Below are 27,655 nucleotides of genomic sequence, written 5' to 3'. Positions count from 1 at the left end.
AACTGCCCACACTCGCAATTATTCCCTTCCCACTATTCCATTCGACGTCTCAACCGCCGTCAGCTGTCTCTCATTGTCTCTCCAACGCGCGGCGCCCACGGAAGGATGCCGTCTTTAGCCTGTATCGCTGCATTGACGGGCTCCAATCACCGTCCCCTACAATGATCCACGCGTCACAACGCATGCCGTCATGTGGGGCGACTCGGGGGCCGCAAGAGGTTTTTTCGACCTCACCTAACTACCTATACCTCTGAGGATATGGGCTTGATCGGGCGCGCTCACCTCACGAGGACATTCTGCTAAGATTAAAGGGTTTGCAAACCGGCCCCAAATCCGTCGAATGGCCTTCCGGGAGCCGCTCGTCTTGCCGCCAGCTGATGGTGTTGCATATCGCCTGTGAAAAACCTATGATGAGAGGCCTGACTCGGTGGCTTAAGCTCAATTTCCTATATCTCTGCCATCATGCCCTCCAGTCTTGGTGCCTCATGGCTCTGGTATACATTAGACGCTCGCCCGGCGTGCATCTACTATTTGCTTGTGTTTCTCTGCCTGCATTTCTTTTTGCCTGATGCTTCGTTTCTTGTCTCTCCTTTTAGGCATAACAGCATAAGCTGAGCATTGCCCCACCGTCCTTACTGCAGCTTTACTAAGTGTCTTTAGGTTTATCCTTCGTCAGATGCAAAGGGGCAGAGGCAGAGGTCGAGGTAGAAATTCCAGTCTCTCCCAGGGCACTTCTAGGACAGGACGCAGAAGCAATCCACGCCGAGCCAATTCCCAGTCACGGAGAGCAACGCTCAGACGATCAGCACGACTCGCCCAACTCCTAAACGGAGACTTCGACTCAACTACCGTGGAAAATTCAATGGCCGACGTTGCAAGACGACGGACAATAGGAAGCAGGGCCGCGGGAAGATCAAGACACCACTCCGGGAACGGGAATAGTGTTCGATCTCATCGATCCACATCAAGTCGTCACTCAATATCACCAGAAGACATCCGGTACGCCATGGATGTTGTCCTTCAACCCCCACCAACCGCCTGGGCTGGATATGAATTGAATCGAACCATCGTAGTTCGACTGCGGACTACGAATACAGATCCGAATGACGCTCTCGCTGACTCGACAAACCTCGTGGCAGTCGCAACACTTGTCCCAGGCCCAAATTCAACTGGCTCCCGGGATCCCACTGTTCTCAATTCCCTTCTCGCCGGCCGTCGTTGCGACTCCATCCACCCTTTTTCCGACGATGAAGCTGACGGCGTGGCTGCTTCCCTTGATATGGACCACCCCCGAGGGGTCGGCTACATGGTCTTCCCGGGTCTTATTATCCGCCAACCAGGCACATATCGAATCCGCATCACCTTAATCCGCATCCGCAGCACAAGTTCCGACCTCCCAGTTTCCCCCTCATCCGGAGGAGCCAGCGTTCAAGTTGTTGATAGCAATCCCATCGTTGTCCAGGGAAATGGACCATTCACCAACTTAGCGCCTTACAACGGTAAGCATATGGTGGCCACGTATTAATATTTCGGTTTACCTAATTCTGCTTTTCCTTTATAGGAGATGGAGAGGAAGATGATGGCGGATGGTTGGATGTGTTGAGAACGATACAGACGCGCAGAAGGTCGCGAGATTGACCCCTTCAGATCAGACCGTACAAAGAACTTTATTTCGGGTTTTGTTAGGGAGGCGATTTGTACGACCAATTTAATACTTGGTATCTTCTTGTCTCTCCTTTTTATTTGTAAAACTGCTGGGTTTCGATATTCACATTGTGGACGATTGGGAAAGGCATGAATGGGAAGGATAGAGAGATGCGATTGTTGGTTTAGGGTTCTATTGATATTTGAGCATGATGAGTGAACAGAAGGGTATCTGAATATACGCGTCTCGAGGCTATGTTGGGCTAGCATCTCTTCCGTACCTTGCTATTTCTCTATATTTTCTTCCTTTGGTGACACCCTCATTCACCTGGGCCATTCTCTCACGTGCATAGGTCATTCACCAACACCCCCGAACCTCACCCGCCGTGCCCGAACCTCCACCGAACCCAGATCGGTAACTACAATCCTTATTCCAAATCTCGCTCCCTCCAGCCACGGCTGTCCCGACCAATCCACACCTAATCTAAGTATAGAACCTTTATATTCGTTTCCATTGGCTTCACTTTACAGTGCACAATATGACGCCCTCATCGTCTATTGGTCAAGACCAGGTAGTTCTAAGAATACATCACCTAAGTCTCTCGTATGCAGGCAGCTGCTGCACGCAAGCTGCATTGTCAATCTAGAGTTTCCTGGGTCCTTGGCCTGGATCGGCTTTCGCCGTCGGGGATGCAATGTTACCTTATCCAGACGTCGTGTAAGAATCAGAGGAGTGGGTACGAAGGGTGGATACTTGGGCTGGGGGGGTATTGGCTTGCTTTTGCGGCCTTTAATGCAGCGTTGAAGGATAACACGTTGAAGATGTCTGTGTTTTTGCAATTGCGAACGCTTCTTCCTAACAGAGGATTGCAGAGGTATTATGCATTACGCTCGCCGGCTCCTAGAAGCTGCACGTATGCAATGCAAGCGATCTATTTTAAGCCGAAGCTTAACCTCACGACGACTAAGTCTCTGCCCTATCACCTAGTTCACAGCGGACAGGCACAGGCAGCAGTAGTTTGGACAACCACATAAATTCATCAACCAGGGAGCAGAATATATACAATCTCCCATATCACCACCCCCTCAATTCCAAACCAGATATGTTATAACGGAAATATTGATGTAAGCAGTAGTCGGATCAGATCATGATGCGTTCGAAATCCCAGCACCTCCTATGAGGTAGGTCAGGTCACTCTCCTTTGGTCCAATTGCACCGCATCATCATTAACATCTTTTTCGATACCGAGAGGCTTTTGCTTACGGGTTGACGGCACCTGAGTTGAAACTTAGTTACCGAACCCAATCTCCGAGCTCGGCTTACCGATGCCGATGGTGTCGCCGCCATCGCCGGTGGAGCTATTCATTCGTCAGTAAGTACAGTCCCCCTATTTCAAGAACAGTACAGTCTATTGGGCACTTACGTAGGCGTGCAAGTCCTCCAGGAAACGTGCAATTGCTGGGTGAACGCAACCGTAGCATCATCGTTCGACAGTTCCCCAGAAGCCGAGGAATTGGTGGAAGTAAGTGAGACACGGTTGTTGATGTTGAGAATGCCGGTAGTACCGCAAGGCGACCAGACAGTGGCGGTGGTCTCAATCTTATCCTGCTTAGTGTAGACCTGGCCGTTGAGGAGGGCGCCGCCACCGGTGGCGGTCATTCGGGTCGTCGACTACAATTGTTAGATATATCCATCTCAACTCAATCTATTGCAGAATCATGGCTAGGAGGAACGAGGGCGATAGCTTACAGTCTTGGCAGCATCCTGAGAAAAGTAGTACGAGGTGATGAAGCTTCCCGTGACACCGGCATCCATGCGTGCCCAGCCGTGGTAGGTGGCATCGACTACGGAGTACTGGAAGCCACCGGGGTACTTCAAGTTCAAGTGCAATTGGCAGTTCTTGGAGTGATCGGCGGGCTTAGTGCCGGGGCCAATGTAGGTCTGGAACTGGTCGAAACCGTAGGTGATGACCTTTTCAAAACCCGTTAGTCGGGCTGATTGAAGCCGTTTGCGCGAATTGTTAAGGCTTACGGTCTTGTCAGGCGAAGTGGAAGTGGAAACGGAGCCTTGAGGACAGCCATTGCCCGAGTAAGAGCTATCAATGATAGTGATCTGGGAAGGATCTGGGCCACCAGCGTCACGGACGACGGGGCTAGCAGCCGCGAGCAGAGGAAGGAGGAAGGCGAGCTTGGAATGCATTTTGAAGCTGTTGTGAAACTCAACGGAAGCAAGTAAGTGCTGGGTATCTGACGCTGATTCTGTTGGAGAAGATGACTGGCGATCGATGATGATCTTCTGCGAGGGAGAAAACGCCAGGCTTTATACTCGATGCTGCTCTCAAACCGAACGCCCAAACATCAAATCTAGCTTCATCAATTTCTCATGTCCAATTTGCGTTATCCCGGATCTTGCTAGGCGACGGGTATCTGGCCACTTCTCCCTTCTCGCCTTTCGCCATAGCAGTACGAACTGTTTGTGACTTCCAAGTCGGCTAGTCCGCTGTTATTATTAGCACATATATGCCTCTATAGAATTAAGATCTGGTCGTCTGGGACTCTGGGATGCAATTCTCGGCTCTCTGTGCGTAGGGCCGCAGGTGGAGTAAATTGCGTAGCATGAGTGTTGAGTCTGGGTGAGGTTGGAGCACGGCTCTAGGCAGGTTGCAAGCAACCAGAAGACGGCAAGGTACGAAGAGACTGTCCTCAATGTTAGGTTTGTAACCAGCGATTTTCCCAGGGGTATCGGAGACACCAGGCGGTCGCCAGCAGCGAAATCTCAGGTCCCAAGCCTGACGAGAGGTGGTGTAGAGTGTCAATACGAGAAGCTTCGATGAAAAGGTAAATTGCGTCTTCCCCACAATGAGCCTCGCGATATGCTTGTCCTTTAAGGAAGATTCCAAAAATAACATCGAAGCGTGCTGAATAGATGACGGTACCAGAATGAAATATATTGCGTCAGGTGACAGGTGGCAAGAAGGATATGCGAACGGAATACCGTGCCAGGTAGTCTGACCGCTTCCCAGTATCCGATATCCAGGGAAACGTTGCGCTTACAGAACGAGGTCTCGGCCTTGCATTCGATGTAATTTATGTGGCAACAATTCTGCGGCTTGGCGGCCGGCGGTGGTATATTCGCAAGGACAGGTTGGCTTTGGGGTAATATGCGGGCTGGCCGTTTCCCGATCGATTCGATGCAGGGGTGTGGCAGACCGCGCCCTGCCCCTGGTCCTTCATCTCCTCGAGAAAGGCGAGAATCAGTATAAAGTAACACCAGATGCACTAACCATCTCTCTTTTTCAATTTCTCGCCATATGAAACTACATTAACGCATCCGCTGATTATCGTGCTTGCCTCCGCTTCGCCTCAAACCTGGATCCCCAAGTCCTCTCCAATCTGGGTAATTCTCAATACGGTGTGAACGTGTTCCAAACACAGCGATGTATCTGCTCCGCTGGCGAGTAATTGCGCTGCCTTGATCACGTTCTTAATTTCTCGCCCGTTCATCTTGCGCTCGGCCAGGTACTCTAGATCCGCCGAATCTAGCCCGACCAATGAAGGAGGCAATAGATCAATCAAATTACGCCAGACTTGCAGTCGAGCGGTCCGGTCAAGCTCAGGATACGAAATCTTTAGATGAATCCGAGAGTCCAACGCTTTGTCGAGAACGGCGATTCGATTGGTGGTGAGGAAGAGGACGCCGCGATAGTATTCGAGCATGCGGAGGAAGACTGCGACCGACGGTATTAGTGATTGGCGCAAGAGGAAGTTGGATGGGGACATACTTGAGACTAGCTTGTTTCTTTCCAGCCCATTGATGGTACGTTGCTCGAGGAACACCTCCGTTTCATCGAGAAGTAGGATTGCTTTCCATTTCATCGTCATCTCAAGAATGTCACCCAGGGTTTGTTCCACACTAGTGGAATCGACACCCAGCTGTGCGGCCGACATTGAATAAAGTGGAACTCGCATATGCTCAGCCACTATTTTTAGGTAGCTGTTAGCCTAATGGTCTGCTTACCGGGAAAAATAGAGAGAGGACGCACCTGACTCTGCAGTCAAAGTCTTGCCGACTCCTGGTTCTCCATTGAGGAGCATCACGATGCCTTGGCCTGCGTATCACATTAGCACACGAGGACAAGAATGTTGGGCTTAGAGCTACCTTTTCCTTCGATAACATCGTCGAAGCGCTCTTCGCTCGAGTTTTGGCCCTTTGTAAAAGATAGGATCAAGTCTTTGTAGCCTGGTGGAAGCACAAGGCTGTCAAAAGCGCGGTCGTCCCATACAATCTCGTGCACATTATCAACCTGGAATTTGGCTATCGTTTGTAAGTCAATGATCTGCAATTTTTGTGGGGAAAGACGCACCCCAGTTTTTGGTCTTGAGCGAGTACCCCTTCAAAATTGGAGTACACAACGGGTAGTACTCCTCGGAAAGGCGTTTGGGTCCTGGACAGAATTAGTACGCGAGAATGATTGCCGGATTTGTTAATTATGCCGAGGAAGATATACGCACCGTCAATTTGAGGAGACTGACCGGGAGCTAGAGGTATTGGGGCCATAGGCATGGGGATCTGTGGACGATACATCCCGGGGGGGTAATGTGGAGGAGGGGGTGGTGGTGGAGGCATGTATGGGTTGGTTACATGCGGTTGTTCTATCTCCACGGGCAGATTCGGAGCGAATGAGGTCGAGTCAAGTGGTTCCAGCGGACAAGCTTCGCTTGGATTGAAGCGATTGTACATTTCTGCGTGAATGATAATGCGACCATCCACCGTTCGCTCACGTGCCGGAACGATGCGTTTTCCGAATACGGCAGGTATCAATTCGGCAAAACCCTTATACAATTTATAATGAAGACCTTGCAGTTCCTCAAAACGTTTTCCTCTTGCTGAAAGTCGGCTCTCAATTGCAGCAGCTTCGCTATTGAATTGAATTGGATAGGCATCCAAGTCTGTGATTGACTTCGTGCCATCGAAATGATGGAGATTGAAGGTATGAGAGGCGTAGCCAAAAGAGAAGCCGCTCCAGTCGACATACTTGGCGTAAAGGACGAAACTGTTAGATTCGTACTCGGTCTTCTGGAGCTTCATCATCATTTCTTGGCCATTGAGGCGGCATAGCAAGATATCGCCAGGCTTGAATAGCGTCCACAGGTATGAGAATGTAATTACTCCATGGCTCAGTTGGTCTTGCCAGGTGTTGATTGTATCATTCAGTTCTCCTGAGAGCACGTTGTAGAGCAGCTGAGCATGCGCACGAGTCTCCTCGTCTTGCACGCCTTTGACAGCTTTTCTGAATTGGCCCCAACGATAGAAGAAGGGCGCGAAAGGCTTCGTGAATGTGAGTTTCTGAAGGCCTGCAGTGATTCCCTCATAGTCTTCGAAGACTTCTTCCAGAAGAGGTTTCAGGAGCGGGCTTTGAACGACGATGGAGCTCACAACCATAGCTTTGCCGCCCGAGTGGCCCTTCTTATTCCGAACAATGAGTGCATATCGCTGAACAGCCTCGGTTTCCTCCGGGTTGGGTTTCACATCCTCAGGGTATTCTTCGATCCAGTTGGTGCAGCAAGCACATTTCTGTTTCCCTTCCCAGAGGTTCTTGACATCACACATCATGCCAGTATTTGGCAATTCTTCCTTAGTATCCTTACGGATAGGCAGAGAAGTAACCGTACTGAGGGTATGGGTATTCTCCTCGGACGTGGAGCTCGAGATGCTCTTCACGTCGAAGTCCGTGTTCACCGAGGGAGCGGCCATGATTGGAATGGGGGGGTTGAGGATGAATGAGGGAGGAGATGGTCGGGCTGAAGCTCCTTTCGGAGCTCTTTATCAACGCCACCCATACCAGGCAACAAAGTTGCTGTGCAATTCCGGTCAGCCAAAGAGATGCACCATTGGCTCAGATAACTGTGCAGGCGTTCAACAAATGCAGAAGTTGTGCATGAGCGCGCTTGTCTAGGGTTGATTGGGTCCGCTTCTTCAGGCATCCATTGGTACAACCAGGGAGTGTAGAAAGTGGGCTGCATCACCAACTGAAGAGGGCGGCAGGGCAACATTTCAACAGCGCACAGAATCCTATACTGAAGAGAAGAGCTTGAATGTATTAGGGGTATGGCTTAGAGGCGGATATGAAGATGAAAAAGAAATGGGCTTGGTTGACCAGCAAAGAAAAATGACTGACCACTTCGGTCCAAGTGTTACAGAGCTTCCGTCCCTGTTTATTACATGTTGATATCGATATCCAAAAACCTTAAGCTAGAAGGAAAGCCAGAGCCATACTATATCTAATGCATTCTAGATAGTTGACGATGACATGAGGATGCTTGAGATGCAGAACCGTGGAAAGCTCCAGGATAGCCAACTAGTTGACTAATGGCTGTGCTGAGTCAGCATGATAGAACAGCCAATGGCACACAAGAGAGCACCCTTCTCTTGCAGCAATCTTGGAAGCTCGAACCTCAATTAACCATCGAGTTTCCTAATCTCTGCCCGACCAAATGCCAGCATGCCTCGCCTCGATGAAAATACGCAGCAATACCTACGAGTCGCAGAGCAAGGAGCTCGTCACCACACTCTCCGCGCGTGGGACAGCTTCACCAACTTTGCGCTGCGGGACAATGTCCTCGAAGTCGCTGTCGGCTTAATGTACAGCCTCACTTCCTCTTCACCCATTTCCCTGAGCCACTGAACCCTCATCATGCTTGTAGCCTTGCGGTATCTTTCACAGCCTGCGCAAACTCGCTCGTAACAGATATCATCCTCCCGATAATATCCCTCCTCCCATTCCTTGCCCGCAGCCTCGACGAGAAGTTCGCGGTACTGAAGCATGGCCCAAACTACAATGGCACTATTTCGACTGGATATAATACGAAAGATCAAGCACTAGCTGATGGCGCCGTGGTATTTGCGTATGGAAGTTTCTTGGACAAGGCCATGAGGTTCCTGCTCATTGCCGTCGCGCTTTGGGCGATTGCAAGCATATACTCTAAGATGACGGATGATAATATTGTTAAGAAGCAGGTCAGGTGCAAGTATTGCAGGAAGTATATTAGTGAAAAGGCAAAACGATGTGTCAACTGCACCAGCTGGCAGGATGGGCGAGAAGAGCAGGGTCAACTATAAGGTGTGATCGATACTGTATATGGGTGCTTACTACGAGCAATCACAGTGTATGGGTACACTCCGTTCCAACTATTGCTAGAAATAGGGAGAGGGTCCTGAGGGTGAAGATTTCGGCCCTAAATCAGGGCCTGGCGGAACAGAAGCCATATTAGCAGTTAGTCTATTCGAGTATAAGAGGGACAATAGAAAGTATGTGATCTCGGACAGTGGAGTCAGAGCCTTTTAGTGCATGCCTTTTAAAGCTGCGAGCTAGCTCTATCTTAGAAAATCTAGGTAAGTCACAAACACGTATATCCGTCTGCCGGTTTTCATATTGTTGGAGGCCCTCTTCTTTGGACACACTTGGATTTCCCTTTTCCTAGAATCTATTCCGACGAGCAGCATACATCAACTGTCATCCGCATGTCCATGACATATTCGTGCATTCCTAGACCCTTGGGTTCTCTCCCACCGAGGCAAGACGTAGCTTTCCTAAACAACCGTGGAGCTCACTCTTCCAGCCCTTTCCATTGCTGCAGATCTCCTAGTAACCCCTCCACCCCTACCTCAACATCCCCAGTTCTCAATACCCCCACGCCGCCTTCACTTTCCAGTAACCAATTCTTGTTTTCTGTACCTCAATCTCAATCCTTGTTCGCATATCTCCAAATCTAGATTCCACTCGTGACCTCACCCCGGGCCTAGCCCAAAGCACCCCACTCCCAAGCAAATACCTACCCCACCAGCCTACCAAGATCAACATCAACACCAGGGCTAAAGTATCTACACACCTGTATTCGGCAAGCGGGGCGATCCCCTCCTTCCTTCTCGAGAGGCAATGTTCATACCCGTTATTTGCATCGTGCTACATAGAATACAGCTGACTCGTCCGCAATGTGGACTTCGTCGTGGAGTGCTACAATACGAAGGAAATTGGTTCAAAAGGTTGAAGGTCATATCCTCAGGCACTAGCGCTATTCTCCGCGGAAATGCACCTTCAACATCCTTCGTAGGTGGTCCGTCGGCGAGTTTGTTCGGCCAAGGCGTGAAAAGCCATGCCCAGCGGCTATCTCGCCCGCACTGTTCATAACGTTTTTCATCTAAGATGGTGTCGGCAGACGCGCTTCGGCTCGTAAGACAAAAGTCGGTCTCCGCGTACTGGTTGGTCCCGCTGAGGCTTGGAGGGGAGGATGCGGGGTGACCTCACGACACAGCGATGCAAGGTGCCACGCAATGGTGTGCATTGGTATGCAGATACTTTCAAGGGTTACATAAGTGTGGGGGTGGGTGTTGGTTATGAACTTTTGGTTATGAACTTTGTTCCAAGGGAAGGGGAAGGGGGAGGGGAAGGGGGGGTTGAGTCACGGCTGAAGATGAATAGAGGGGGTAGTAAAGATGTTGGTACAAAATTTCCCTGACTTCTATTATATGATGCGATGATATACTATGTGAATCCGGATCCGGCATTATATCCTCCAACGATTGAACGTTCGATCGGTATGCTAACTGAAGAAGGAGAAATGTATCAATGTAAATGCTCACACCAGAGCGCCGCCCAATGCATTGACCTAGTGTAGCCTTACATCAAGATGAGAGGAACGAGGGAGGTTAAACAAGAAAGGGAAAGGGAACAAGGCAAGCCCACAACGCCATTATATGCTGGTATAAAAATGTAGCAATACCAACGCCTAGAAATGCCATGAACAAGGAGCAATCAACTCCCCAACACCTCCCAATGCAGATGCGGATAGGTTTTCCTTGCGTGTGCGAAGCCTGATTTCTTGTATCCGATTCCCAAATGTTCAATTTGAGTATGCTTCCAAGTCCTTCATGTATACCTCCTATTTACAGTCTAGACTTCTCCACCACCTCCGTCTTCGACCTCCGGCGCTCGGCGCCATCCTTGGTCTTCCGCGTCTTAGTGCGTTTGAGCGTTGGGCTTTCAGCTTCTTCTTGACTCTCGTCGACGGTGAAGAGCTCTGGACTAGGCTCTCTCCATGAATGGCGATGTCCCGACAGGGTCCGTGACGTCCGGTGGCGGCTGCGGCCCTTGCGAACGACATGCTCTTGAGCGCGACCCCGGGTGGGTGCGGTGATGATGATCTTTGGCGTAGTAGGTGAACTGAGTTGAGATACCATGTGGGGGGTGTCCATCAACCGCTCATCATCAAGCTGCATGAAGGATTCATCATCGTCAAGCGCAGCATCGTGGTAGCGACCATGGATCTCGAGATGGTTCTGCTTGACATATTGAGCCCATTTATCGGCGACAGTGGACTTGAACTTTGACGACTTGGAGGTGCGGGGTCCGTCCGGGACGATGATGCCTGCGCTCATGGACAAGCCGTCGTATGGGTCATCCTCTTCAAGAAGAGGGGATAGAAAGTGTTCGAAAGGATTTTCATCAATGTTCGAGAGATCCTCCACCATTGGAGAAGCAAGCTCGACAGTGTCGATGCATGGAGGATACGAGTAGGACCTCGAGTGCCTGAGCAAGGAGGGCATGGTGGATATCGTGTCTTTTACTGCACGCAGTCGAGAGGAGTGGCGTATAGGACGGGATGGCTTGGCACTGGATTCGACCTTAACGACAGTAATGCTGCCTTGAGGTCTTATTTTTCTATCCGGCCCGTGGCCGGTCGATGGTAGACGCGACAGATCGGGCGAAAAAGCCTGGGTGAACAAGAACGCAGTAACGACGGGCGGGTTATATATATGTCCAAGCAGGATGAAAAAGGTAAGGAAGGGGACACACGCGGGAGTTATATACGTGACTTCTGCATACGGCCTCTCGAAGAGCCGCGTGGATTAATCACCGAGGCGCAGTGGAAGGGAGATTCACGCAGGGCGTGTGAATCATAGAGGACTGAGACAAGAGGGTGCCTTGAGAGACGTTTGCCTGGAGGCAAAGGACAAACAAAATGGAATTGAATAGAAAGAGGAAAAGCAGACTTGTCTCCCTCATTCCACCTTAAGGAACCAGACTTTGGAGGTGGCACTTAGGAGGATTCTTTGCGGAGTTATATAGAGCTCCGGTCAGTGATAGACGCAAATCCCTTGCGATGCAGTGTGCTGCATATACAGGGCAGCTGCATCTCTAGCGGATGCAGGCGGAAAGCTTAGTTGAGCATTGACGAAAAGAGAAGGAATTCCAAGGCGCAAAGGAAAGGATGACACCTTTGTGGGCGCGGGATGATGGCTGAGAGCTTCGTGATGGTGTGGTGGGCCGGCCACAAAGGGCAGATGATCGATTCTGCAGTCAGTCCCTGACATGCCGGCCTGTCGCATGGTGCAAATTGGCCACTCGACGTTGCAGCGGCGTAATACCGCTCGACGCGGCGATCACTTCGGTCGAAACAACGCCAGGGCAAGCGTTCAGGTGAGTAGCGGAAGAGAGGTAGACTAGATGTGGGCGAGGAGGACAGCTGGGAGAGTTGGAGTCGCCTGGCGCGCCCAAATCCCAGGCGAATCAGGGCGCGGAGCGCGGTCTTTTTGCGGGGAGGAAGGCACCACCAACCTCCATCACCGCGACATTCACCGCAAGCCTCACACTTCGCCTACTTTGGCTGTGTTTAGTCAAGGCATCCCAATACTTTCACCCACACCTCGCCTCTCAAGCCATTTTAGGCTGACTGATGGTGACCACAAGCCCTTCCGGTCTCTGCGTCCTACTCGTTCCTTGGTGGTTACGATGCTAATTGCGTGAACATTTGTTCTTTGCACACCCTTACAGCCAATAGTTTCCTCTCTTGTCGAAGTCACTCGTCCGCAAGGCTTCATCAACTTTGTTTGAAGTTCCGGGCCAGTTTCAGTTGCCGCAGCCTTCCAATACACCCGCCAATTTATGTCGTGCCAAACAGGAGACATGAACCGCACTCCGGGATGGCCGCATGCTCATCGGAAATGCCACAAGACGCGCATTCACCATATCATCTTGCAAGAAACCTTCGCTAATCTTCAGCTAGCCCAAACTAGCTCAGCTTAGCCAAAGTCTCTAAAGATATCGATAGCGAATACTTTCTCTGACCACCGATGCCATCGGATCGATACTTCCTTACCACCATCACCAGAATGTGCCGCTTGGCTTGTTGGGCGTGCTGCAAGTGCGAAGCCTATCGCACAACTCACCGTTCAGCATCCATCACTGGTGAGGCTGACACTACCCTCCAGTTCACGCAAGTCCTGCTTACGACGTCCGACCCTTGTCCTCCGTGTTATTTTCCACGTGGAGATCCTTTTCTGTCATCTACAGCGCTCTAGAGATCCGGATTTACTGTTTCTGAGTAAGAACTCTATTACGGTGTCACTTTCCAGGCCCCCAGCCTCATCCACTCTCGGCCTGCTCCGATGGCGCGGATTGAGAGATATCCGCCATCATTCTAATGTGTCTTTAAAAAGCAGGATGAAGAATTGTAATGAGCTTCCAGAGTCTCACATGCACGCCATCGCCCGTTTCTTGCAGCTGGACGCCGCGAACTCTTTGCGGGGAAGCCATCACACTGCGCTTATGGCTTGGAAAGGCCTCACCTGGCCGACCCCAATGAGGAAGGCATATGCTGAGAATCAATGGCCAGCCAAAAAGCAATCATGTCGTCGGAAGACGTTCAGCTCATCATCGACTGCGTTTAATATCAGAATACCTGTTTCCACCCGGAATTGGCGATGTTCGCAATCAGGATAGATTTTGCCGTCAGACGGGGTTAGAGCATCAGCTTGTCAGAGCAAGATCCTTATCTCTTTCCAGAACCGTAGCACAAAGGTTGCCTTCTGATGCTGGAGCCCAGGCATAAGGCGGTAGGGCTGCAAGGGGTTCTCTCACTAAAATATGAGGGGCTTTCACACCGTTCAGTTTCGGAAATTCATTTGTGATGAGCTTTTGGGCAATCTTTACGGGGAACGAAGAGACCTGAAAAAATTGTAAACATTGTTGATTTATTTCTTAAGGTTTGTCTTCTACGGTCATCTGGACTCGTCTGCTTCGTCAACCCATCACCTGGATCGCTGTCGCAACACCCAACGTCCGATTTTGGCCGAGAACATGTCGGCTTCGAAATGCCCCGTTCAATCGGTTTCTTCGAGCCACGAGGCTTCACCGCCACACACCCCATTCGTAACGTCTAATCCTCCACACCATGACTACTTCATGTAAGACGTCACTTCCCCGACATTGCCGTGCAAAGTCACCAACCCCCCCAAAAAGTGACGAAGGTTTTCACCGACTCGATCACCTCTTGCTGTTCGTTTCGGGCGGATTTCGGTCTTGCAATATGTGCGCTGCGTTGCTCAGTCCAACTCATTCCCTTCAAGCTGAGGAGAATGGCTAATCATTCTCATATCGCTGAGGTTAAAAGACTAGGAATCCGTGCATCCCAGTCTCTGCCGCTCGTCCCGGTTAATGGTCCTTTCACCCACATCGGATATATCTCGGTCCTCATACCCCATACATATCTGGCGTCAGTCAATCCCCCGATTCCCTTAGCTTCCACTTGACCTGAGGCAAGGTCGACATTTACATAACTCCTTGCTATCTCAATGTAGCAATCACATGCATTCTTGGAAAACGAAGTACTGCATATCATATATGCCTGGCTTCGTTTCCGTCCGACAAGCAGACGGTGCTGTGTACCGCTCACATGTAGGTCTGATAAGTATATCGTACCCAGGGGTGGTAGGGAAATCACTTCCCCATACCCCAACTGTCGCCAACCGTGGTTCTTTCGTCCCCACGAGATTCTTCACCGGGCCTACAGCCTTGGACAAAGCAATGATGCTCTTTTTTCGTTTTGCGATGTGACCTAATTCAATCCTGACTCAAATCCGAACCACAAAACTTCGACCACGTTACACACAGTCCCGATCTATAGTATGGAGGCTTTTACCGCCATCGCGCTTCGCTCTCCCTGGCGCTGGAAAGCCAGTCCAGTCCAGCCCAGCCCTATCCACCATCATACGACACGAAAATATCAGAACGCATTCTGATAATGGCGGAAACTATGAGTAGCGTTCTACATTACTTTATTTCTTCAACATCTCTTCAGTTCTGAATCCCACCCAACCTTACAATATTTCCCTAGCTTCTCATCTCCATCTTACTACAGCCATTCCTGATACACACAACTTGTGCATCTAAGTCATGAGCTGGTTTCTCTAACAGTCTTTGAAAAATCAATACTCCCCCGTTACTAAACCCTTTCGTTCACACAACACCTCCCGTCTCCACAGGATAAAGGGTAGGGCCTCGCTTAGTTGCAATCGCGTTATTCATTGATTGTTTGATATACTACATACAAAGTCATGATCCATCCACACCTCATCCCTCATTCCAATTCGATCCCGAAGCTATTCTTGTCCAGGTCCAATCCATTCACTGTACAGATATGTGCAACCTCAGCCATCAATTCATCCCGTCGCTATTACCAGCCCCGAAAGCCGAACGCCAGCGCCAAAGGACGAATAAAGGGCCAACCAAAGCGATTTCCAAGCTCCAAGTATGCACAATCTTTCTTGCGGGTATCCATTGAAACTCATCTGAAACTCATCATCCTCCCTGTTCCACACCTGGATCGCTCAAGCATCACTATCACTCAAACTATCCCTCCTCCCCACGGCCCTCACACCACCTCGCCGATACCCATCCATAACATCGCGTCCACCACGTCTATTTCCCCCTTGACTCGGTCCTGCAACCTGACTGACACTCTCCGATACACCGACACTACCCGCAGAACTCAGGCCGGGGATGTGGCACGGATACGAGATGGTACCCTGGACATTGCCATTAGTCTGGGTGAAGATGTCAGACGGAGTCCTCGACGGACGAGAGCGGGACTGATGCTGTTTGCGAGGCGAGGAGTGACGGGAGCGAGATTCGCCCGGACGAGAGCGACGGGAGCGATTTGCTGTTGCATTGGCGAAAGCGGCGGGGTCTGCGTTGGGACGGTAGTCAGAGTAGTATGAGGATTCGTTGATTTCGGACGGGGCGGTGCGGTTGTCGGTGTAGGCGCCCGTGTAGATGGTGTTGGTGTCGTCGCCGGTCGTGAAAGAGTATGCAGCTGAAGGGGGAGCGCGACGGCCTGCTGGGCCTGCTGTTGCTGGGCCGGCTTCTGTGATGTCGGCTTCAGAGAGAGCGGCCTCGGTAGGAGCGGCCTCAGTGGGAGTGGCCTCGGTGGGAGTGGCTTCGGTAAGAGTGGACTTCTTCTGTTTCCTCTGCTCCTTTTGCTGGGCTTTGGTCTTCTTTGCCTCGGCTTTTTCGTTTTCCTTCTTTGCTTTGGCTTCAGCGGCGGCGTTCTTGAGGGCGACTTTCTCAGCTTCTTTAGCCAGCCTCATGCGCTCTTTAGCACGGCGTTCTTTAGCTTTGGCTTCCTTCTTCTTGTCCTTAGGGGTAACGAGAGGCTTGCCGGAGACATTGGAGCCTAGATCAGAGGGTTCAGTGTTTGAGTAGTCGGTATAGATGCCATCAGCTTGACGATTGAGACCACCAACACGAGCAGGCTTCTCATGGCGATATTCGCGAAGCTCGGGGTCCTTGCGATTCGAGGTACTTTCGCGACGATGCTTCTTAGCTTCACCACCACGAAGTCCAAAGTGACGGCGTCCCTTTTCTTCCTCAACCTCTCGCATCTCGCCGAAGCCTACGCTCGTGCCAGTCTCGTCGGTATACCCCACGCTGCTCTCAACCCCATAGCTGCCACCATGGACAACGCTTCCACCACCGAGGTTCGTACTCTTTGTGGCGTTGGAGAGCGTCTTTCCATCTGGGCCCTTGCGCCGGAGAACAGTAGACTTGTAGTCCTCCCAGTCATTCTCCTTCCACTTGAAGCCTCCGTTCTTGGCCCAGAAGAAGAACCACAGGCTCGTCAACACCATGCCAACACCAATTAAGGCGAACAGCATTTGAATGCCAAGGTTGTTGTAGGCCTTTGCGGGCTTCGCGCCTTGGGCAGGATTCGCCTGGTAGGGGCTTCGTTTGGCGAGGTGAAGGTCGTAGACGGCCACCGGGGAGAGGGAGCGGATGTCTGCATTGATGGTAGGGTGGTACTGCTCCGGCAGCAGAGACCGAGAGAGGGAGAGAAGGGAGTCGGGGAGAGGAGCCATGTTGGCTGGTGATGTATATGCACGTAGAAGTGCTTAGAGAGAGATGGGGACGGCTCTCAGGTGTGAGCCGAAGCTCTGCGAGACCTGGTGTAGTCGTGCAGTGCCAAGTCGCAGCTCGCAGCTGTGCGTCGGTCGGGAGTCGCAACAACGAGGATATGTAGACAGCGAATGCAGACTAGAAATCTGTCAGATGTGTTCTGAGGATAGTTTAGGGATTAAGGGAAAGTGGGAGAGGCTCTCCCGCAGCTCTTGTTGATGGACGGTGTGGCTGGTGGTGCGAAAATTGAGGTGGTTGAGAGGAGGCTGGGAGTTGTGACGCAACACAACAAACATGGCTGCCCCCGGCAACCGCGCCCGTTGAGAGTGCTTTTCGCCCCATCGACAAGCGACGACACCGAGTATCGTATCATCGTCTTAGAGCTCCTCATAATCCTAGTAGGCATCTTAACCAGTTCATTTTCGCATGTTTCAAAGTCCCACAAAAGTCCTCCTAATAGTCGCTTCGCCTGCATGATCTGGGCCAAACTCGCGGAAGAATACAACCAGTCTTAACAGAAGGCTGATTTATGCGATCGAACACCGCATCATGGGCTGATACGATGCGAGCGCATTGTATTTTCAACCGAGTGAACAGGGCACTCTTTAACAGACACGGCCATACGGTCGCGAAGGTTGCCATGAAGTGCGGGTTTTACCCAGGCCCTCCACTCCCCCTAATGGAATAATGGGAGGCACTGAGAACCTCGCTTTTTTTGGGCATATTTCCTTGCTTTCAGTAGACTTGTCTTCAGTGTCACTTGAACTACTGCCTTTCTCTTCCCCGTCATGCGGATGTACGGTCTCCTAGACGGGCAGCGAGAAGGAACATAAAGCACAAACACACCCAAAGCCTACATGTTGGACGCGCATGGCCAATCATCAGTGACTAGTACCTTCCTCTACACGCAGCGCACGATCCGGTAGATCTACGCCGAGGGGTATTGCATAGCCATATATTCCAATCAATCGGGCGACCGCCGACCACCAATCCTATTGTCCATTCCCTCAGACATACTGTGTAAAGGCATGGTAGTCCTGATTGATCTAATTCTTGGACAAAGCGCGACCTGATGCAAAGGACCATTTTATATTGCATTATATGTATTATCTTATTAGCCAACAGCTGACCTCACGAGTAGAGTCTGAAGTCGTTCTGCACCTCCTTGCCACACGCCTTAGCTAATTCCTTCACCAGCAACGCACCGATCTCAGTCATAATGCGCACACGTGAGGAAGACTGCGAGGACGAAGAGGGACTTCTCTACGAGAGACCGAAGCAGAGGACAGAGAAGCCCTGGAAAATATGGATGGTTTCGATAGTATGTCTGGTATCTGGATTCATCCTCGGGGCCGTTTTCAGCACCGAATATACGACTCGCAGCAAGCCTCACAAGAGCAACGACAACACCAGTAGCAACAGTGGCGGTAAAAGCCACAACATCAGCGCGAGCGCATCGTCCATATTCCCTATCAACATCCCAGTAACATTTGAGCCCAACGACATGTTCTCAAACTACTCAGACCCCGAGACCGATAAGATTTGGGAGGCTCTCATCCCACGCACGTATTCCCTTCGGTTTTCTAATCATGTTCCGCACTAATCAACATCAGTCGGACGAGGATTCATTCAAATCGATCCCAAAGGCAAGGCTATTCCGCACTCCGACGACATGCCTAGCCAACTCGCCAAAACAAAAGTCGTTTCCGTATTCCATCAGCTCCACTGTCTCGTATGCCATCCCCGTCCACTTGACTACTTTCCCCTTCCTTTCATTCCACACACACTCTTCCTAACAAACCCACCACAGAACACACTCCGCCGCAGCCTCGTCGCCTCCACCGCAGAGCCGCTCGAATTCAGCTATCTCATCCCGATACTCTCAAGACACTGGACCCACTGCTTCGACTACCTTCGTCAAGTGTTAATGTGTTCCGCGGACGTCACGCTCGAAAACCTTAAAACAGATGGTGGGGCGTTTTTGGGGGCCGTGGATGGGTGGGGGACGCAGCATATGTGTAGGGATTACGGGAAGCTGTTTGAGTGGACTGAGAAGATGAGGGAGACGGATGATGGAGGGATTGAGTAGGAGCTGGAGGGGGGTTAATTGATGTCTGCAAGCATTGTCGCTACGAAATTCTGGCGTTCGGGTCGCCCTCTAGGTTGACTATTCAGATCAGAAGCAACCTATCCATAACAGTGTTGAAGCCATCGTGCATTTGCATCACGAAAATTGTTCTCTTCTCCCATAGAGCTTCAAAGTGTGCGCGACTTGTCCGTTAGCATTCGATTAAGGTCGTTCGTGTCTTACCGTCGAAGCTAAGATCTAAGCATCCCCTGAAGGGCTCTTAAGCATGTCAGCTTTTATGAAGAAGTTAGATGAAGAATCTAGCGCACTGCGTCCTGTTTGCTGTAATCCTGACAGCGTGGTCCTCTTCATAGGAACTCAAGCTAGTGAGGGCTTTAGATATGCAGACTATTCCAAAGCTAACAACAGAACACAAAGGCACCCAAGACAGTTATTGTAACTCACTGCCTCCTACCTGATTTATACCCTGAGAATATGTCCTTCTGTGTGGAAACTAGAGCTAGGATGAGTCTAGCAGGATTTCGGCTATCCTAAGAAGACATAAAATACACGCAAAGGCGTCAGAGACTGTTGTTGAGGCTGCATGTCTACCTCCTGTTTTAAACGTAAGAGGTTGTCTTTCTGCTTGAAAGAGGGAGACGGCAAGATTCTAGCAGGACCAAGGCCGTTCCAGAAAGCTAGCAAAAGGACTAAGAGGCTCCCAGGATAGTCATGGCTCAATTCGTTCTCCTTCTGGTGCGTATACTGATGGTTCTGGGCCGCACTGGCTCTTGCCGAAGTCAATTATTCTACTAGAGGCATTCACTCCTTTGCTTAATAATGGGATAGCTTGGATTGTGTCGGTCAAACAATAGGATGAATAGGTGGTAAGGTAAGATCAGTTTGAGGGCCTATGGGTCCTCTTGGTAAGTGCACCGGGGGGCTCTGATTCACTCAGACTCTTGCCAAGGCCCGTTTTCCTGCTGAGCTATTCACTCCCCCGTCCAAAAAAGGAATAGCTTGGATGGTGCGTGTGTCAAGAGGAAGGCCCACTTAAGGAGCTCTGAGCCTGCTTGGTATTCGTTCGACTCTTGCCAAGCCCTATTTTACAGTTAGAGGCATTCACTCTCCTGTCTAGCAATGGAAATAGTTCAGATGGTCGTGTCAAAATGAATGTTAGCTGAAGGGACTTACGACATGCTCTGAACCGGTCCGATACTTGCCAAGGCATACTTCACTGCACGAGCTATTCACTATCCTGCCTCAAATCTAGTTAGCTTATTGTACGCGTATTGAACAATAGTAATGAAGAGGAGCTGAAGTGAAGGATACTGTTGTAGCTCTTTGTACTTTGCAGTTTGAATAGACACAGAAGGGATGAATATATAGGACTGTGGCCTAGCTAGAAATTTAATTAGATATCTTCCTTTATTTACCTTTCGGAATTTCGTATATTTCGTTATGGACGCGTATAACTTTGGAAGCACCCCCGTTCACCAGGTCACTAGTCTCAAGGCAAAGCTGGCTTGCACCAAAACTAAGTTGGCTAGCGCTAAAACCGAGCTCACTAGCGCCACAGCCGCGCTCGCTAGCGCGAAGGAGGCCTTGGCCGACTCTCAAGAGACTATCCACCATGATCGTGGTGTCATCAAAACCCTCATCCAACGCCTAATGGCGCGGAACGGCCCTGATGTGAGCGGCCAGCTGGCGCATTATGAGCAGCAGCTTGCCGACGCCGAGGCTGAGATCGAACGGCTTCAGAAAGAGATTGCCGACCTCAGGAAGGAGCAGGCCGGCGTCAACAATGAAGCTTCCGACAAGGAGCGCGCTCTTACCTCCCAGGCCGAACAGATCGCAAAGCTCCAGTCCGAATTGAAGGCTCTCAATGTGCTGCTTCTCAACACGCGACGCGACCTCGACGACCAGCAGGCTGCGACCCAAAACGCCGACGATCTCCTCCAGAAAGCATATGCCGATGCCAAATCCACCTTGACTGCACGCCAGCGCGCTGAAAGGCAACGCGATGAGCTCGAGATCTTGTACCAGGACACTGTGCTGAAGCTGAATAGCTTGCAGAAACAATGGGAAGACGAGCAAGACCGCTTCGAGGAGCTGGAAGCCGCAAAGCACGACTCCGGAATTCTCAATGAGCAGCTCATAGAACTCCACAACGACATCGACGAACAGAGAAAGCATACTGAGAGCATTGAGAGGACCGTTCAAGTCAAGGACGAGCGCATCGCGCACCTCGAGGGTCAGCTCCAGAAGGCGCTCCAGAAAGTATCCGATGCCGCCGCTGCCGCCGATGCAGCTTCTATCCCAACCGACGCCCCACCTATTACCCTTGGGGACAATCTGCAGGAAGAGCTGGATGCCATGGACGAGAACCTCGACTCTGAGGAGGACCCTGCTCTGAATTTCGACTACTCTGGCATCATCATGACCGCCGACATCCCCCCGATTGCACCACCCCCCCCGCCACTTCTAACTATGTCTCTCACTCAGACTGTCGACACTGCTCCGATCGCACCCAGTCTGAGCATGGCTGGCACCCAGACTGATGACGTGAATCCACCAGCGCCGGCTCTTCGAAAGTCTGGCATTACGACTGTGGAGACTTCTCCAGTGACACCTGTTCCGACCACGGCCGACACCCAGGCTGTTGGCACGGCTCCATCCGCACCTGTTCTTTGCATGTCTGAGATCACGGCTGTTGAGACTACTCCCACGGCCCCAGTTCGGGCTACACTCACCCCCCGCAAGCATCCCTCTATGTCCGACTGGTTCCCCCATATCATTGCCCTCTTGGCCCTCCTCTGCGCCTATCTGTACTTGCAGGTCCGCGCCTGGAGCTACTGCAACACTTCCACCTACGGCCGCAGCCTGTATGGCGCATACGGCACTCCCAGCTACTTCCTTGGCGTCATTCCAATCGGCTGGAATATCGGAAGCACGCCGTTCAGCGAGAACATTGCCAAGTTCGTCGCTGCCAATTTCCAGCGTCTAGAGGATTGGGTGGAGGTCAATAGGACCATGCCACACTAGAATTACTCTCTCTCTCTCTCTATGTTTGCTTGCAAAATATTTCCTCGATTTTTTCACGGGTTCTGGGTGTTTTTGGTCAATCTATCTAGACTTGTGTTTTCTTTTTTGGGTTTCATTGTTGGTGGGATTTCCGATGCGGATTATTGCTTGTTTGTGGCTTGTTTTGCCCGTGCACCAGATACCCCCGATACCCAAACTTTTCATCATGTAGCTAGTCACTAGGGTGCAGGCTTTGTGCTACTTTGACCTTTTCTCTCTGATCTGAATAGACTACTTTGCATGAATTGATGGTTGCTTCTGCTTGTTGTGATATATGTCCTTTATCTATTCACGCCTGGCGAGGAAGGTGATTGGAAAGGATTTGAGCTGGCTGACCTCTTGCTTAGATTAGCCTTGCATGTGGTGGCAAAATCCTCTTGTCTCTAAGTTGTTCTTAGAATAATTCACGCATGTACGTAGTGCACTGTATATCTTCCGCATGGTCGGAGCCTTGATGACAGTGATTAGAACCAGTTTGCGCGGTCTGCCCCCCTCGCTAGGACTGTCCAAGCCGCAAGAGTAGAATGGGTTCCGTCGTGAATTACAGCCTGGAGGTTTATATCTCTAATCTCAATTGCTCGCCTCTTTACAGGATATGATTAGCAAGGAGATAGCTCTTAAACAGCTTGCTGGCATTGGGGAGAACTTCAAGACTTCAAGGGGGGACATGTTCCCGCCTTAAACCAAGCTCTTCATACTTGTGAGACATACTCACCTCTCTTTATAATATCCTTCTATCAATCTCTCTAATACTTTAACTATATTTGCACCATACGCTTCGATTCTATACTCATTCCTCCCTGTACACACACCCCTCTCACGGTCCATAATTAGAATAGCAAGACGCGATCACATCCCTTATCAGTATTCTAGAGCCCTTCAAGCAAAGAACAGTGTCCGCTAGATTCAGCCTCTTCCGTCGTCCTCCTCTCAACACTCATGGAAGCTGGGCTGAAGCCTCTGATTGGTCAATGCAAAATTTGGTACCGAAACGACTGGGAACAATGGCCGTATAGCCATCATTTATCTTCATTGGTACGACAACTTTTTCTCAGCGTGTTGAAAAGATAGGACTGGACATGACAAGAACAGAGAGTGTGGCAGCAGCAGCAGCACTGAATATAACGGTACTATTCCACTATCCATTTTTGACTTATGTGAGATAAGCCGTTCTGCAACTGCGGGGGATTGAGTTTGCGGAGTGTGCATCCTCGAGTCTATTGGCCTTTTCTTTCGTATTAATAAGATCCCATCTATCACATTCCATTACCCATCTAACATCCCCTCCCACTAGATCTAACCCTTCACCATGCCGCACGCCTCCATCTCTGTCCTCGGAATAAACTACCGCTGTAACCCCCTCCTCCGCATTGACGGCGACATCTACTCCGATACAAGGTCTATACTGCAGAAACTCGAAGAGCGGTTTCCGGAGGGAAGGTTGGGGATGAGGGGTGGGATGAGGATGGAAAAGTATTGGGGGAGACAGGCATTATATTGTGGGCCCGGTATTTTGAAGGCTGGGGGACTGATCCCAAAGGACAGGTGCTGATAGGGGAGAGGGGGTTCTTTGAGGGGATTGTTAGGATCAATGAAAGTTTGCTATGTTTTTTTTTTTGCTGGGGGTGGCCTGGCGGCGGAGAGGGGGGTCTTTGAGGAACTTGTTAGGGTCCTATGAGTTAGTTTGTTTGGTGTTGTACTGGAGGGAGTTGGTTGGTGGCCAGGTTTTATTTGGGTAAAGAAGGTGAAGCGTGAGCTGACATTTCCGCAGGAAGGCATATAGAGGGGAGCCATGGACTAAGGAGGCGTTGAGCGAGGGTAGCCCGGAGAATCTCGGATATATTCGAGGCAGCCTTGAGGTTCTGGGGAGGACCTTGCTCCCGGATGTAAGGAATTGGGTGTTGAAAACCGAAAACCGTCATTTGGTTGAGATCAAAGGTATGCTGAACATTTCTCTTTCCGAGTCTGCACATATTCCTTCTTTCCCCATCCTACGGTTCTGCCGTCTGTCTACGCCGATGTTATTGCGAGCTGCTCTGCCGTCTCATTTCGGCTTCATCGTTTTCTCAAGGATTAGGTAGCTCCGCTTGTTACAATCAGAGAGGCTGGGTGGAATGGACGAACCGGTTGCTGGGGTTCATTGAATGAATGCTCAGAGATCTTCATCTGAGTCTATTGGACATAAGGACCAATGTAGTGTGCGACACTCAATCACGATCACGACTAGCTTCACCTCCACCGCCCGCCCAAAGACCTGCTCTACAGCTCTTGCTGTTCGTGCATGCTCTTGAGTTTCTGATCACTGTTAGTGGAAGTCTGAAAATGCAGTGAGACAAACGCGGCTAAGCGCCATCATGGTAAACCTGAGCTACTCCAGAATATCAATCTGGCCTTTTGACTGGCTTGCCAAACAGAAGGGTTCCATGCCTCCGAGCGTCGTGTCCGAAAGGCGCTTCCCGAAGGTGTAAGCCTGGATCGAGCACTTTTGGGCAGCTCTCCAAGGCCGCAGAGGCTTCAGCGCCCAAAACACTGACCTTAGAGAGCCAAGATGCAGTGCAAGTCATCCTCAAGTCCGAATTTGCAGAGCCCAATGTTACAGTAGACGCAAACGATCCCTTGGTGTTAAGGAGGGCGTCGAGGTTGAAGTATATCCCACGGATTCGGGATTCATCTATCGTGACCGCGGCTGGCTGATGACACTGACGCCCAATGAGGCGACCGTAGCAGCGAAAAGCGGAGTAGGCGACACGGATATTCGAATTCACGCACCACGGAGCGGTTTCAGGATCACGTTGGTTGGAATCAGTTCAAAGAGGTAATATGACATGCATGTCTCGCCAGGCGGAGTAACGTGTTGGTGGTGCAAAGGTAGTAAGAACGTTGGGTCAAAGTCTCCCTTTCCGCTAGTGTCTATCCCAGTTCCAGACTTGTCACGGCAGCGTGCAGCGGAGAATGCAGACGGGTGCATCATCGACGGCGGATAGTTGCAGCTTGTGCCACGCCCACACGTGCGTGCCTGACACAGGCATATGGAAGCTGTCGTTGATACGTTGGACGACGGGGGACATTATATAGCATGCTGCGGTTCACCGAAATCCCGACTAATTGGCAACAGCCACGATGGGAGACATCAAAGGAGAGAATTGGGGCTCGGGGCAGGAGGCAGCCTTCCTATAGGCAGCGCGGCGGTGTTGACCACGGTCGATGCACACTTCGAGGAATGAGCTTGCTCGCTGGGGCCGGAGGTCACCAATGGCGGTATACCGCGTCCTGCTCTTATATCAACCGTCGCCTTCCGACGGCGCGTCTCTTCGACGATTTGCACCGCATGCAGTCGTGCCCAACAAGTCGGGACTTCATGGATGTGCTGAGGCCGCTCGTGCTCTCAGTGTGCACACTGGGCTCGAGCTGCATGCGAAATTTGCAGCCGTCATGGAGCAATGCTGGACACGCAGTGCGCGATGGCAAACCCGGGAGTCGGTGAGGAAGTCAGTGGGTGAGCAGACACAGTGAAAATCTAGCAGACCGGCCGCCGTTGATATGCGCCAATGGCACCAGATGATAAACACTGCGGAGCCATGGATGCGGCGTGTGTTTGTGTCTGCGCCAGCCGTGGCTTGGGGAGCCATTCCTCATGGATGCCCAACAGGCGCCACTGCCACTTGTGCCCAACTGCACCTGACGCGAGCCTAGCCTAGGTAACTGCGTCCCAAGGCGCTGCTTCCGCTCTGTGCTGGCCCAGATAACTCGGGCGCTCTTTCCTGCTCTTACGGCTGCTTCTCGCCAGCTCCTTCTCTTCGCTCTCACACTCGGAAACTGCGACGAAGGGCTTCACCCTCGCCTTTGTATATCTCTCATCCGCGGTGCGACCTTGTTCGACGCGCTGTCACCCAAGCAGGCGTTGCTTGATGCCCAACATTGACGTGCAGCAGCCGCCTGACGTCCTCTGCCCAATCGCAGCCCGGCGCGTACCCCGCCATCCTGCAGGCGTTGGCTGTAAAAGGTCTCCGCTTCACCTCAACTCACCGACGACGAAAGAGCCGCACACCACAAGTACCCTCTCCGTACTCTTCCAGTCGTCCGTGGCAGCATCCCCTCTATCGTGTTATTGCAGCGCCTGCGCAATACCGTCTTCGTATACCCGCCGTGGTACTAGCTGAACGAGCCCTCGCTCGCCCACAGCACTTCCCCCCCCAAAAGGCAACCCTGCCACTCGGCCTCCTCTTTGGGCTTGCCGCGTCCACACTCACGCACCCTCCCAACCCTTCCCTCTTTCACGAGCTCCACAGCCCATTTGCCGGTATAATCCCCCCGCATCAGCCTGCTCCTTGACCTGTTCTTCATCCCTTCTGGAACTTGCCCTCCTCCGATAACAGCAGGACAACACAGGAACCTGTATTATTCTTAGCCGGTGCTTACGGTTACTGTCTTTGGATCGTTATCTTGGAGCCTGATCCAGTCCTTGTCTCTTTTACCTCGTGTTCCTTAGCCGTTGCCGACTCTGACATCAGTGTCTTCTTCTCCTTCTAGTCTCGCTCTTCTCTTCACTCACAATAATGTCGGGACGATCAAACCAGTGGTTTGTGCCAGGCGATGGCATCGCCCGCGAAGTCATCACGGCCGACATCCAGCGCTATTTGGGCCCAAACGCGCTGGTACGACCCGGAATAGGCACTGGTGAACATGAGGTCTGACTCCAGACGCACGCCAAACGGCTCAACAACAGACTGCTAACTCTTCGCAGGGCCGACCAGGCTATTTGATCACCGCATATCGCACGCTCACCACGGTACGTTGCAACTATCTAGATAACATACTGAAGCACGTCGCTGACTGGTTCTGGACAGCAAATGATTGCGGATCTAAAGCTGGATTCACAGCGCTGGCAACAGGAGGCAGGACGAGGTAGTCCTTATGTGCGCGATCATAAGGTATCGAGACACCCTGACTCTTCTTTAGTGGCATATCAGGACTCCCGGACCCACGCCGCAAGGCAGCACTGGGGCCCAAGTGCCGTGACTGCTCCAACAGAATATCCTCAGACCTGTGAACCACAGAGATCAGGATACAGCCAGTATGGTGGCCAAGGTGAAAACTCTGCGTACACAACGGCTCCTCCCCCCACGCAGTATACATCTCAGCAGCCGGGTTATACCGTCTCCCCCCAGGCTACCCACCACGCACAACCAAGGACACAGCCACAGCAGGATTCATATCCTGGTTACTCATCACAGTCCAGGGAGCAATCAGCTTATTCCATGCCATATTATCCTTCGCAGGCACCCCAAGACCCCCCTAGGGCAAATCCACCACCGCCCCAATACAATTACAGCACCCAGCCAAGGTATTTTGGTTACTTTGACGATCATTTTTTGGTATATCGCTAAGCCCGTTTAGTCCTGCGCCTGGTTACTATATCGCCTCAGATGGTCGCCGTAAGTAGTGCTTGTCCTGTGCGGATCCCTTCTCCCACTGACAACGCGTTCTCCCAGAATATCCTATATCTGCGCAGCCACAGCAACCGCAGCCTAACTCTGGTCGAGCGCGTCGGAGCGGTCAATCTTGATTTAATTTTAAATGTCCTTTTTTGTTTTTTTTCCAAGATCCGGATGTAGATCTTCCATGGCCG

The 27,655-nt window shown here is 51.3% G+C and overlaps 12 protein-coding genes across 12 annotated transcripts; 8 read left to right on the top strand and 4 right to left on the bottom strand.

Moving 5' to 3' along the window:
• Positions 1-862: 862 nt before the first annotated feature.
• On the top strand, positions 863-1,638 carry BDR25DRAFT_229088 (uncharacterized protein; the record flags this gene model as incomplete). Its single annotated transcript, XM_033685297.1, has 2 exons — positions 863-1,499; positions 1,562-1,638. The coding sequence occupies 2 exons, from the start codon at positions 863-865 to the stop codon at positions 1,636-1,638; spliced, it is 714 nt and encodes a 237-aa protein (XP_033546277.1).
• Positions 1,639-3,064: 1,426 nt separating this feature from the next.
• BDR25DRAFT_228905 (uncharacterized protein) lies at positions 3,065-3,844 on the bottom strand (the record flags this gene model as incomplete). The annotated part of the gene is made up of 3 exons (XM_033685292.1): positions 3,065-3,316; positions 3,395-3,616; positions 3,677-3,844. The coding sequence occupies 3 exons, from the start codon at positions 3,842-3,844 to the stop codon at positions 3,065-3,067; spliced, it is 642 nt and encodes a 213-aa protein (XP_033546276.1).
• A 799-nt stretch (positions 3,845-4,643) lies between these two features.
• Positions 4,644-7,399, bottom strand: BDR25DRAFT_372014 (P-loop containing nucleoside triphosphate hydrolase protein; the record flags this gene model as incomplete). Its single annotated transcript, XM_033697209.1, has 6 exons — positions 4,644-5,372; positions 5,427-5,624; positions 5,688-5,753; positions 5,804-5,959; positions 6,009-6,089; positions 6,223-7,399. The coding sequence occupies 6 exons, from the start codon at positions 7,397-7,399 to the stop codon at positions 5,008-5,010; spliced, it is 2,043 nt and encodes a 680-aa protein (XP_033546275.1). The 3' UTR covers positions 4,644-5,007.
• Positions 7,400-8,347: 948 nt separating this feature from the next.
• Positions 8,348-8,764, top strand: BDR25DRAFT_229112 (uncharacterized protein; the record flags this gene model as incomplete). Its single annotated transcript, XM_033685298.1, has 1 exon — positions 8,348-8,764. A coding segment is annotated over one exon (417 nt), but the record flags the coding sequence as incomplete, so codon positions are not given.
• Positions 8,765-10,399: 1,635 nt separating this feature from the next.
• Positions 10,400-11,555, bottom strand: BDR25DRAFT_49360 (uncharacterized protein). The gene has a single exon (XM_033698655.1). It carries the CDS (start codon positions 11,246-11,248, stop codon positions 10,589-10,591), a length of 660 nt encoding a protein of 219 aa, XP_033546273.1. The 5' UTR covers positions 11,249-11,555; the 3' UTR covers positions 10,400-10,588.
• Positions 11,556-12,814: 1,259 nt separating this feature from the next.
• BDR25DRAFT_356661 (uncharacterized protein) lies at positions 12,815-14,851 on the top strand (the record flags this gene model as incomplete). Its single annotated transcript, XM_033695685.1, has 12 exons — positions 12,815-12,936; positions 13,004-13,127; positions 13,164-13,385; positions 13,420-13,458; positions 13,496-13,608; positions 13,688-13,888; positions 13,924-14,170; positions 14,223-14,244; positions 14,282-14,378; positions 14,416-14,533; positions 14,595-14,740; positions 14,782-14,851. 12 exons carry the CDS (start codon positions 12,815-12,817, stop codon positions 14,849-14,851), a joined length of 1,521 nt encoding a protein of 506 aa, XP_033546272.1.
• A 177-nt stretch (positions 14,852-15,028) lies between these two features.
• Positions 15,029-17,110, bottom strand: BDR25DRAFT_304514 (uncharacterized protein). Its single transcript, XM_033690229.1, has one exon. The coding sequence runs from the start codon at positions 16,835-16,837 to the stop codon at positions 15,311-15,313; it is 1,527 nt and encodes a 508-aa protein (XP_033546271.1). The 5' UTR covers positions 16,838-17,110; the 3' UTR covers positions 15,029-15,310.
• A 983-nt stretch (positions 17,111-18,093) lies between these two features.
• BDR25DRAFT_315416 (uncharacterized protein) lies at positions 18,094-18,477 on the top strand (the record flags this gene model as incomplete). Its single annotated transcript, XM_033691524.1, has 1 exon — positions 18,094-18,477. One exon carries the CDS (start codon positions 18,094-18,096, stop codon positions 18,475-18,477), a length of 384 nt encoding a protein of 127 aa, XP_033546270.1.
• A 285-nt stretch (positions 18,478-18,762) lies between these two features.
• On the top strand, positions 18,763-18,921 carry BDR25DRAFT_157868 (uncharacterized protein; the record flags this gene model as incomplete). Its single annotated transcript, XM_033683989.1, has 1 exon — positions 18,763-18,921. A coding segment is annotated over one exon (159 nt), but the record flags the coding sequence as incomplete, so codon positions are not given.
• A 2,505-nt stretch (positions 18,922-21,426) lies between these two features.
• Positions 21,427-22,053, top strand: BDR25DRAFT_304513 (uncharacterized protein). The gene has a single exon (XM_033690228.1). It carries the CDS (start codon positions 21,433-21,435, stop codon positions 21,985-21,987), a length of 555 nt encoding a protein of 184 aa, XP_033546268.1. The 5' UTR covers positions 21,427-21,432; the 3' UTR covers positions 21,988-22,053.
• A 1,282-nt stretch (positions 22,054-23,335) lies between these two features.
• Positions 23,336-25,252, top strand: BDR25DRAFT_343778 (uncharacterized protein; the record flags this gene model as incomplete). The annotated part of the gene is made up of 5 exons (XM_033693863.1): positions 23,336-23,571; positions 23,798-23,964; positions 24,224-24,353; positions 24,404-24,490; positions 24,626-25,252. 5 exons carry the CDS (start codon positions 23,336-23,338, stop codon positions 24,843-24,845), a joined length of 840 nt encoding a protein of 279 aa, XP_033546267.1. The 3' UTR covers positions 24,846-25,252.
• A 1,132-nt stretch (positions 25,253-26,384) lies between these two features.
• BDR25DRAFT_49311 (uncharacterized protein) lies at positions 26,385-27,655 on the top strand. Its single transcript, XM_033698654.1, has 4 exons — positions 26,385-26,714; positions 26,771-26,815; positions 26,874-26,931; positions 26,986-27,655. The coding sequence occupies exons 1-4, from the start codon at positions 26,583-26,585 to the stop codon at positions 27,411-27,413; spliced, it is 663 nt and encodes a 220-aa protein (XP_033546266.1). The 5' UTR covers positions 26,385-26,582; the 3' UTR covers positions 27,414-27,655.

Source organism: Lindgomyces ingoldianus (assembly GCF_010093535.1).
Source record: "Lindgomyces ingoldianus strain ATCC 200398 unplaced genomic scaffold BDR25scaffold_21, whole genome shotgun sequence".
Taxonomy (NCBI): Eukaryota; Fungi; Ascomycota; class Dothideomycetes; order Pleosporales; family Lindgomycetaceae; genus Lindgomyces; species Lindgomyces ingoldianus.
Note: the sequence above shows the minus strand (reverse complement) of the source record. Positions and strands in the feature narration are given on the sequence as shown.

What these genes read in the sequence shown, in the direction of transcription:
- BDR25DRAFT_304513 (XM_033690228.1), top strand. Translation starts at nt 21,433, where the DNA reads ATGTCTCTCACTCAGACTGTCGACACTGCTCCGATCGCACCCAGTCTG.
- BDR25DRAFT_49311 (XM_033698654.1), top strand. Translation starts at nt 26,583, where the DNA reads ATGTCGGGACGATCAAACCAGTGGTTTGTGCCAGGCGATGGCATCGCC. An exon ending in TAGGCACTGGTGAACATGAG is followed by an intron (nt 26,715 to 26,770) that starts GTCTGACTCCAG and finishes AACTCTTCGCAG; the next exon opens with GGCCGACCAGGCTATTTGAT. An exon ending in CATATCGCACGCTCACCACG is followed by an intron (nt 26,816 to 26,873) that starts GTACGTTGCAAC and finishes GGTTCTGGACAG; the next exon opens with CAAATGATTGCGGATCTAAA.
- BDR25DRAFT_49360 (XM_033698655.1), bottom strand. Translation starts at nt 11,248, where the DNA reads ATGCCCTCCTTGCTCAGGCACTCGAGGTCCTACTCGTATCCTCCATGC.
- BDR25DRAFT_304514 (XM_033690229.1), bottom strand. Translation starts at nt 16,837, where the DNA reads ATGGCTCCTCTCCCCGACTCCCTTCTCTCCCTCTCTCGGTCTCTGCTG.